General features: G+C 39.4%; 1 protein-coding gene across 3 annotated transcripts in view; it reads right to left on the bottom strand.

Annotated features, from left to right (window-relative positions):
* Positions 1–245: 245 nt before the first annotated feature.
* The window catches only part of foxj3 (forkhead box J3), a 185,998-nt gene continuing 174,685 nt past the window's right edge, over positions 246–11,558 (bottom strand). For all 3 annotated transcript variants that reach the window (XM_039755830.1, XM_039755828.1, XM_039755829.1), the window contains 4 exons: positions 9,795–9,896; positions 8,308–8,499; positions 5,237–5,341; positions 246–3,421 (listed from right to left, as the gene is read on the bottom strand). In XM_039755830.1, the coding sequence (XP_039611764.1) occupies positions 3,309–3,421; positions 5,237–5,341; positions 8,308–8,499; positions 9,795–9,896 (512 nt within the window). In that variant the 3' untranslated portion in view covers positions 246–3,308. The remainder of the gene's footprint in view (positions 3,422–5,236; positions 5,342–8,307; positions 8,500–9,794; positions 9,897–11,558) is intronic.

Genomic DNA, 11,558 nt, shown 5'->3' with positions numbered 1-11,558 from the left:
GAAATCAATGTACTCTAGAAGGGAAAGCGTCCAGTGCCCACCTCCTTGTCTATTAATGTACCCCAGGGAAACCCATGCACTTTGGCAATTACTGCCCTACACAGTTAACTTATCTGACAGAAGAAAGAATGAATGAAGTTCTCACAAAGTTACACCAGCTAGGTTTTCATGACATGTTCATCAAAAGGAACAGAGAAGCTGACCTGAAGGACATAATATTTATGGATGAGTAATGGCACATGGTAGACAGTGAAGTTAACATATTTTATTTATTTGCTTTTTTCCTTGTAAGTGCCATTCATGCATATCAGATCTGGCAGCAACAATCTTAATGACACTTTAAAAGTTATTTTACAGCACTAAACTGATACAAAGAGTAATAACCGTGTCATTTCATTGAAGAGCAAAAGTAATAAAACCGTGCAATAACAAAAATAAAACAAAAAACTAAAAATTTATAAACATTAAAACACTGACTGTAAAACTGTAGTACAGGTAGAAGGTAGTGTCACACAAAAAGCATTTTCATCACATATATACAATATAGATATGTACAAATCACCCTCTGAAGGAACAATAACAAAATACTCTGTATTCTTTCAACAGCCTGTAAACCGTTTCCCATCATGGATATACCCTCCCCACCCAGAGGAAAGAGAAGACAAAAAAGAGACAAGTATTTACAATAATGCACACTAACAACGCGACACTGAATAGAGAGGCCTCGCCAGCGGACTTGCTCCCCATTTATCCCGTAGTGTAACATGCCACTCTCTCACTTCATCTGTGGCAGCAACAGATTTTTTTTCTTTTATGTCCTTCCTCTATTGACTGCTTTGTAAAGGGTCGGCAGTCCAACCCCTCACATACTCCTTATGTATGTTTGAGAAAAAAAAATGTGCAAAATGCCACGCACCCCCAAGGCCAGAAGGCACAGTTTTCATTATTATGCTAATGTGTGCAGCGTATTTTTTGAAAGGAGCTGGAAGCACCTGTGGACACAAAGGCAGGACTGAACAGTCTGGGGCAGCAAGCAAGTGGGTATGGGATTGAAAATGCCAATGTGCAAGCTGGCTGCCACCCTTGAATCCTGGTTTTCCCTACACCCTGATACCCTTTCAATTTCTAAGAAATTTTCTGTCAGATAGAGACATGCTCTAGAGAATGGCCACCACTTTCAACATGTCATTATTACTGAAACATCCAAGACATCTTTCCAGACAAGGGCTAAAGATACACAAAAATGGAGATTCACGCTGACCTCTCCTTCCTGTCAGTGCACACAATGCCTTTCTTGCTAACACACTGGTATAATGCTGCCAGACAGAGATGCTCTTTACTACTTTTGCTCCTTGACTTTTGTTACCACTTTGCAAACATAGGCTCCACATGCAAACCTGCAACATTTAGGCAGGAGGGAAGTTGCTCAATCAGTCGGTCATGTTCTAATGTATTTCATGATAAGCAAGAAAGTACATCACCAAAATACCGCTTTTGCAACACAATGACACATCTAGTAATTGGCAGAATGTGAAGACAAACAAGCAGACTAAAATCAAACATCAGCAGCAAGCAGGGCTCATCCTCAGCATGTTTTTGGGAATGGTGGTAAATATCTCACTGCTTCAGTTAAAATGCAGGATGGTACAGGCAAGAGGGTAACAATGTCATCAGTGTACACAAAGCACCTCCTTCTTGACTTTGGGAAAACAAAGAGCTAGCCAAGCAGAGGACACAGTTTGCCATGACATCTCAACAAAAACAAGTCCATACTCTCAGAACCCTCTTTTCCTGCCCTGTGACTAATGGGTCAGTTTCCTATAATGTGCTCTCCAAAGCAGGCTATGAAGGAGGAAGTATTTAAAAGCTCAGCAGACAGGTAAAGCAAAACAAAAGCCCTTGACATAGTATGAAGTTGAAGGAAAGCCAACCCAGGAAGCCTATTAAAATTACACCCTAAGAAAAACTGCCAAAAATCTCTGCCATCTCGGTCTGTGTGCATAACAGAAGATGACATCTGTCATTACTTATTTTGGCTAGCTTGCACTTCTCATTGAGACAACTAACTAAAAGTAACACTGCGTACACCAAAGACATAGTGGGCTTGAATATTGGAAGGGAAGGAGATGGAGCTACATCCTGTAATGCCTAGGGTCTCGCTGATAGAGACATTACACACATCTTTAACATTGTCATACTCGGCAGGCACCACAGATATTAATTGCTCCTACCAGGAGGTGAAACTGCTCTGGCAATCATGCCCATTTAATAGATGTAAAGTAAGACGAGGCTGGTCTCAAAAAGAAATAACAGACAGCCACATCCTAGAGGCTGACTTCAAGGCAAATAAGGAAAAACAACCAGCAGAGAAACATACAGTCCATCAACTTGCACACTCCTGAGCTCACAACAAATAAACATCCTTTGTAGGTTTTAGATTGTCTCTTCACACAGCTTAATGGAACGAGGTCAGCTTGCCAGTCCAGATATCAATTCTTTAACAATAGTTATTGCTGGGAGTCCGCAGTGTGCTGCGCCATGGTCACTCAACATAAAGGCCATTACAGACAAAACAGACATACAGACACAAACAGACAACACACTCAAACAAACAAATCACTGATACCTCTGAAAGAGACTCACACCACTCTGCATACAATAGCCATCTTTTCAAGCAGCAAATGAAAAGTACTATTATGAGCTGTACTGGCAAGTCTCTTGCCTATGTGGCATTCTCTTCACTGCTCTGGACAAGGCAAAAGATGACAGAGAGTGAGAGACAAAAGACAAAGCTCCCCTCACAGCTCCTTGAACTTATCTTCTTCATCGGCAGGAGCAAACACATAGTTCTCAAAGGTTAAGTGAGGGGAAATAGGGGGTGGGGGTGGTTGAGCCTACGCGGATGTAAGGGAAGCAGCCATGTCCAAGCAGCACCTGAGGCCCTTTTCAGTCAACACAAGAAAGCTGCAAGATGATGTCCAAATTACACAACAGTAATAAGAAGTTGTAAAGAGCTCTGCAGTAGGAAGAATGGGGTGAAATCAGACAAAACATAAACTACTTGTCTTTTGACAAGTGCAAAGTGATAATTTAAATTTGTCCTACTAAATATTTTGATTGTCTTCAATGTAACCTTTTCATTTACTTTTTTTTTTTTTTTTAAAGGATTAGGACTCCGAAGGTTCTCATCGAAACAACACCTGTTCTTCCGAAGTTTCTCGTCTGGATTGTCTCCCACTTTACAGCATGCGAACAGCACGGCCTAGCAAATTATCTGCTTCTGTCTCCATAAATTCACTAGGAGGAGTTTACACAATGGAATCCCAGTCAAAATCATCCTGGATGTCATCAGTAGGAAGTCGCCTCATCTGGAAGTTGGCTGGAGGAATCATGTGCTGTTGGTTCATAGTGGCATGATGTCCTAACAGACAAAAAAAAAGGCAGATTACAGAAAATAAGGCTTAGAAGTTATCGCTTTACCCCTGTTCATGTACACAGTATTAGTATCCAAATATGATGATCTTCACAGCCTTCTACTCTCTTCCCTTTCAAATGCCTCTTTGAGAGACATAGCAAGCTTCTGATTGCCTAAGCATACAGCAGTCAAAATATGCCTACTCAGCCTTCATAACACATGTTGCACCTGCTTTAAAGAAAAAGATGGAGCATCCCTTCAGACTAGACTGGTATTAGAGTTCCAGAGCATTTACATTATAGTATCAAATTACTGAACAATGATAAAATAGTTGAGTTTGCATGATAAGCTGATTTACACAAGACATGCATTTTTTCTTTTCTTTGTCTACAATAAATACTCAAACATTAACTTGTTTTTCTAATCTTAAAATTCAATATGGTTTATTCTTGCTTTGCAGTACTTTGGTTGATCAATAGAAAAGACTCAACATCAAAGTGAAAAAGTAAGGTGGATCAAATTACAAATATATTGTAAAACATAACCTAATTGATACATATTGTACATATCCACCCCCTTTAGTATGACTAGTATAATTAGTTGTAGTATAAATGCACTTCATGTAAAAGGTCCAGCTTCTGGTGGTGTCAGTATGGTGGTTTAATCTACACCATAAAGACAAAATACACTCCAAGTAACTCCAGGTAAATCAGTCATTAGGAAATGGAAACAGTATGAGATTTGCTTTATCCATCACAACTTTATGGGAGAGTGCCAAAATGAAAGCCAATATTTATAATAAACAAACAACACATGGGATATTCAGAAGTCCAATGGAAAAAGGTTCCTTGGTCTGGTAAGTCCAAAATTGAAATTTTGGGCCAGCAGACTAAATGCCATCTTTAGCCTAAGCAAAACCACCACCAATGAAGCATGGTGATCATAGCATTATACTGTGGGCATTCTTCTCTGCAGCATGCCCTGGAAAGCTTGTACAAGGACAGTGTAAAACGAATGCAGCAAAATAAAGGAAAATCTTAAAGGAAAACCTGATGCAGTCTGCAAGTAACCAGACCCTTGGAAGTAGACAACAATCCCAAGCAGAAATTACTTGAGAATAACATTGCTAATGTCCTAGATTGTTCAAATACTAGTCCAGATCTCAGTCTGAGAATCAGTGGCTAGACTTGACAATGGCTGTTCACTCACAATCCCCATGCAACCTGACAGAGCTCAGGCAATTTTACAAAGAAGAATGTGGAAAAATGGCAGAAACCAGATGGTCAAAGTTGACACAGACCTGTGCACACAGACTCAAGGCTGTCATGGCTGCCAAGCACGCATCTACTAAATACTGACTTCATGGAGGCGAATACATATGCAGTTCCTAAAGTTGTGCTTTACATTTGTTATTAATTTAGACCATTCTGCAGAGATCTGTTTTTAATTTGACATTAAAGGAGTCTTTAATCATCAATCAATGCTAAAAAAGCCAAATTCAATCCACTGTGATTAAATATTGTATAATAATAAAATATAAAAACTACTAAAGAGTGAACACTTTTTATATGCATTGTACATAAATATAACATGAGCATGCACTTTATGTGAGCAAACCTGACTGAAACTTCCTGCAAAATTGCAGCTTCTTTTAACTTACTTAATCATGATGGAGGTGCAAATTTATGCTCCTGAAATAAAACGTCATACTTTATTTCCTAAAAGGTGATACATACTTTTTGGAAGAAGCAACAAACAAGCCTGCATAAACATCTGTCAAGTAAATATGCAATGGAGTTCAACAAATGACCACTTGATTACCTGTCATAGCGGGTCCTGCGCTGCTCATTGGTGGCATGTGGGGGTAACCTGGGGGACCCATCATGGGAGCATGAAGGTTCTGCCTAGTGTCTATATACATGTTTCCTGTTTAAGAAAAACAAGGGATAAAGGTTGCAAAGTTAAAGGTTTAACTATTTTTTGCCCTGTTAAATATGAAGAGTTGTCATTTTCAGCTTCTTTAGATATCATGTTTTATGTTTAACTTACATTCTAGCTGCTGTCTGTTATAACATTTTTCAATTACTATCAAAGACTAGGTGAAACCAGAACTAGAAGAAATTGCCTTCACTGTAGGCTAAGTGATAGGTTACAGGTATTTTTCTGTTATAAGCACATACAGGATCATACAGGATGCATGACAGGTACACTGATTACACTTATACACTTATGTGTATAAGAAAACAACTCTAAATAATGTCAGTTTCTTCAGAATTTACTGTTATATACAGTATCTATAAATAGTGGTCATGCTTTTCAAACCGCAAGTGGCTGTTTCCAACCTTATTTCCCCCACATAACTCAGATATGGGCGTCATTACATCATACACTTGCGCAAAGCGTCACCTATAACTGGCTGATTGTAGAGTTGTCAATTAAAATAAACATGCACAAATATCAAAGACAGCAGAATGACAAAATAAATTTGGTTTAAAACGTATTTATACCTCTGAATTGTATTTATGCTTCTCAATTATTGCTGTAATGGTATTAATAGCAAACATAAAAACATTATTGTTATTCTAAAATTATGATAAAACCAAAAAGGTTGTGTTTTTTTTTTTCAATCAAGTTTTGAACTTTTTTAGTGCACAAGTTGCGGTGGGTTGGCACCCTGCCCAGGATTGGTTCCTGCCTTGTGCCCTGTGTTGGCTGGGATTGGCTCCAGCAGACCCCCGTGACCCTGTATTCGGATTCAGCGGGTTAGAAAATGGATGGATGGATAGTGCACAAGTTGCCTCTTGGCATTAAGTTCGTATGAATATCTGGTATTTTATTTTAATACATCAGCCAGCAAATCAGAGCAAATTTGAAATATGGATGGCTCAACATACAGTTGAGGCCAAAATTATTAGCCCCCCTGGAATCATGGAACATTTTCCTAAACTTCTTCCCAAAGTTTGCAACATTGATGAAACTTGATATAATCAAACATCCACCAGTGCTATTTACTGGCTTTTGATACATTTTGTAATATAAAATATATTTTTAGTCTTGCTTTATATCAAATATAGTAAAAAATGGGGTAATCAAAAATATTATCCCCATGTTAATGTTTGCTTTCAAAACACACCTACACTAATTAACCAATCAACTTTGAAACCACACCTGTGGAATCAATTGGCTTACTAACAACACCTGCAGTCAATTGGCTTCCTAACAACACTCAACCAGCATAAAAAGACTCCCAAGGAACAGGGCTCTTGAACACATGAGAGGGACTACTGTTACTGACCATGCCAAAGACAAAGGAAATCAGTCTGGAGCTCAGAAAGAAGATAGTAGAGGCTCATGATAAGGGGCAAGGCTACACTGCCATTTCCAACCGATTCACAGTGTCTAGAACTGCTGTACGTTGCATCATTGCCAAGTACAAGGAGTCAAATTCTATTAGAAACAAACCTGGCTGTGGCCGTAAGCACAAGATTTCAAGAACTCTGGAGAGAAAAATAGTCAGAGATGTCAGCAAGGAACCCCGGACATCTGCCAAGATGACTGTTGCTGACCTGGCCTCTTCTGGAGTTGATGTTTCAAGGAACACAGTTGTGAGGGCTCTTCACCGTGGTGGGCTTCACGGCCATCGTCCCAGAAGAACCCCTTTACTCAAAGAGCGGCACATCACAGCCCGACTGAGGTTTGCCCATGAACATTTGAAATGTAAAGATGATTTTTGGAAGTCTGTGCTTTGGTCTGATGAGACTAAACTGGAACTGTTTGGGCACATGGATGTTGCTTATGTTTGGCGAAGAAAGGGACAGGCCTTCAACCCTAGGAACACAGTTGCCACAGTTAAACATGGTGGTGGGAGCATCATGCTGTGGGGCTGTTTTGCAGCCACAGGCACAGAGAGCCTTGTTCGGGTGCATGGCATCATGTAAAAAGAAAATTATGTTGACATTCTGAGGGAGAATATGAAGAAATCTGCTCGTAGTCTAGGCTTAGGTCGTCGCTGGGTCTTCCAACAAGACAATGACCCAAAGCATACATCAAAATTAGTTCAACAGTTTTTCAAGGATACCAAAACCAAGATCTTGGAGTGGCCCGCACAGAGCCCAGACCTCAATCCCATTGAGAATCTGTGGCGAGTGCTCAAAGTGAATGTCCTTGCTCAGAAACCACACAATTTGGACCAGCTAGAACAATTTGCAATGGAGGAATCGACCAAAATCCCTCAGGAGACCTGTGCTAATCTAGTAAAGACCTACTCTAATAGATTGTTGTCAGTTGTGGCTTAAAAAGGGTACAGTATTGACTATTAATGGGCATGGGGCTAATAATTTTGGATGTCTCATTTTTGCCCTTTCTTGTTTCCACTCAGTGTGTCAATAAAATATCCAAACTACAATTTGTGGACCTTGTTATTTTGGACACAGATACGCTTTAAAAAACAAACATTTGTTGTTAATGGTCATTTTCATATTGAAATCAGGAGTGTTGCCTAATTTCATAAGGGGGCCTAATAATTTTGGCCACAACTGTAAGCACTGATGCCACTGACCACAGTGTAAAGATGATTAATGATATGGCTGTTATGAATTAACTTGACCCAAAGTGCTTAATTAATCAGCATTTTCATGTTTGCTTTATCAAATGCTTTTAACAGTGTTCACAAGGTTAAATTTATATTTCTGCTTCAACTATTTTTTTATTCCACTTGCTCCTATCAAATCTCTAATATCAGTTTCTGAAAGAAGCGCAGTTATATTTGATGTCTTTTCTACAGTAACATTAACTTTATGATTGACCAACAGTTTATTCACAAGTCATTTACATTCCACACAGTAAATCATTTAAATAGAAACAGAAACTCTAAAGCTGGTGATGCTTGTTACCTGTGGCAATGTGCTGGCCAGTCTTGTTCGAATGCATGGTGCTATGGCACACTGGAGTTTGGATAGTCCCTTGAGGTGGGATCACCCCTGTCCGGGTAAAAAACTGGTTAATGGAAGAACAAAGATCTGCAATCTGGGCAGGGTCCAGTGACCAGTTATTGAGATCTGCTTGTCTCATGCTCTCCTTTAATCCTGCATAAAAAAAGAATATATGTAAAGTATATTTTTATATGAATAAGCAGAGGGATGGGCAAGCATGACATACATTTATACAACAACAACATTTATTTATATAGCATATTTTCATACAAAAAAATGTAGCTCAAAGGGCTTTACAAAATGAAGAATAGAAAAATAGAAGACACAATAAAAAATAAACATAAGTCAACATTAATTAACATAGAATAAGCAAGGTCCGATGGCCAGGGTGGACAGAAAAAACAAAAAAAACTCCAGAGGCTGGAGAAAAAAAATAAAATCTGTAGGGATTCCAGACCAAGAAACCGCCCAGTCCCCTCTGAAAGAGAACACTTTCATCAGAGAAACAACAATTCCAGATAACATCAGTCCAACACTCTCTTCTAGATAGCTATATTGTGGTGGGACACTGCATTCTGGATCAAGCATAGGCTTTAGGCAGAACTCCAAGCTCTATGTCTAGCCAAGACCAGACACTGCTCATCACAAGGCTAATATCATCCCTACAGTGAAGCAAGGTGGTGGCAAAATAATGCTGTTGGGGTGCTTCACAGCAGCAGGGACAGGGACACTCAACAGAATTGAGGGAAGGATTAATACAGCCAAATACAGAGAGATCCTTGAAGAAAACTTGCTTGAGAATGCATGCAACCTCAGACTGGGGTGATGATTCTTCTTTCAGTACTACAATGACCCAAAGTATACACTCAAGACAATGCTGGGCTAGCTTCTGGGCCTCAGTCAAAAGCCCAGACTTAAACCCAACAGAACATCTGTTGAGAGACCTGAATAGGGCAGTTTAGAGTCACTACTCAACCAATCTAACTGAGCTTGACAGGATCTGCCAACAAAAATGAAGAAGACTTACAAAGCGGCTTCTACAAAGTACTGCATCAAGGGTCTGAATACTTAGATGAATGAGGAATTTTAGGTTTTGATTTTTAACTAATTTGCAAACATTTAAAAAGAAAATGCTTTGACGTTGTCATTATGGGTGAAAAATGAGTTATTGAGTGGATACTGATGAGACAAAATGGCAAATTTATCAATTTAAAATTAAATCTACAACATAATAAAGTGTGTCAGAAGTTCAGGTATCTAAATACTTTCTGAATCCACTGTAAATTTACAACAGCAGCAAAACCAAAATGAAGCACAAAAGAAATGCACTTCAAGAATGGTTCAGGTTCCTTGCAATAGTTTGTATTTCAGCATTCAAACTCTACTTCCATAATGCACCAGTCATTGCACTTAATAAACCACAGAACACATTCAAAGGCTGGTCTTACCTTGAAATGGTGAGAGGTCAACATCTGCCCAGTTGTAACTGCTGGCAATGCGGCAGCTTTCCTTTAGTGCATCAAGATTGGGGTACCAGTCAGAAAGTAAACCTAATGGAAAAAAAAGCAGTGATAGAATTTTATTTTCAATGGTATAGTATGCAGCATGCAAACAGCACTTAAACAATGTATAAACAAAATGTCAGAATAAGGATTGTATTGTTCCATTAATAACTACATATTTATTCTAACAAGCACAAGAATATAACTGAGTGGTGCCATATAGGCAGTTCTCAAACAGTATGAGCCTGTAACATGAAAAACATATAGCAATACTAAGCATTCAGTAGTTTATAATCTTTGTGAAAATGTTCAGTTCCACCAGTAGCTTTAACAGGCATAAACAGCAAAAAGGCAATCCACCTTATAAGTAGCAAGATAAGAAAGTGCCAACAATCAAACAACGTGAAGACACATTAATTAAGTCAGGTTTGGGTGCAGTTTTCCATGTAAATTAGGCATCTGACTTTTATGTATCTTGTAGAAACCTGTTACCAGACAGCACATCACCTGCCATTTGAGAGAACCACAGCAGGAGAGGCTTCCAGTTCCAGACTCCTACAAAACCATATGCAAACCTATCACTGAGTACATGGTGGTGGTTGTTATAATGCCCCTTTGAACACACAGCAATTGTACCTGGCTAAAAAAGTGTATTTTCCAATGGGGGTAGCAGAAGTATTGCTGAAATTTTATCCTGTACTGGGGAGCATAAGTATTTTATTAAGGAGCCCCACCTTTCTCTCAGGCAACTAATATAAAGATATCACTATCAACAACAACATTTATTGTTATAGCAGATTTTCATACACAGGATGTAGCTCAATATGCTTTTAAAGATGTCAAAGAAATAGTTACAAGTAAAGAAAAACCAAGGTAAATTAGGCAAGAATAATAATGAATGATTCCATGCAAAAAGCTTATGTCAGAATACTAGAAAGGAGACTCCGCCTAGTTGTGGTACCTCAGACTCCGGAGGAGCAATATGGATTCTACCCATGCCGCAGAACGGTGGACCAATGTTTATCCTCATGAGTATTCATGTATTTTGTGGAATTAGAGAGTGTGTATGTATGTGTTCCACAAAAGATTCTGTGATGATTGCTGGGAAAGTATGGTGTTCCGGGGCTCCTATAAAGACTGTTTGGACCCTGAATAACCACAGTGAGAGCTGTGTCCATATATATAGAAAAACATCAGTAGCGTTTTTTAGTGGGTGTGGGACTCCACCAGGGCTGTGCTTTGTCTCCTGACCTGTTTGATTTTCACGGACAGGATATCAAAGTACAGCTGAGGAGGGGAGGGAGACTAGTTGACTATGAATCATGTCACTGCCTTTTGGAGATGACATGGTCCTGTTGGCTTCTCCAGGCTATGAACTCCAGCATGAACTGGAATGGTTTGTGAATGAGTGTGAAGCAGCAGGGATGAGGATCAGCACGTACAAATCTGGGGCAAGACTGTTCTCTCCGAGTGGGAGGTGAGTTACTGCCTCAAGTGGAATAGTGTAAGTATCTCGGGGTCTTGTTCACAAGTGATGGGGAAAAGAGATGGTGACATTGACAGACGGATTAGGGCAGCGAGTGCATATGATGCCATGCCTATCTGTAATGGTGAAAAAGGAGCCGAGTCAGAAGGCAAAGCTCTAGGATTTACCAGTCGATATATGTCCGTACCCTCACCAATGATCATGAGCTAGGGGTAATGACTGAA

Source organism: Polypterus senegalus, chromosome 6 (assembly GCF_016835505.1).
Source record: "Polypterus senegalus isolate Bchr_013 chromosome 6, ASM1683550v1, whole genome shotgun sequence".
Taxonomy (NCBI): domain Eukaryota; kingdom Metazoa; phylum Chordata; class Cladistia; order Polypteriformes; family Polypteridae; genus Polypterus; species Polypterus senegalus.
Note: the sequence above shows the minus strand (reverse complement) of the source record. Positions and strands in the feature narration are given on the sequence as shown.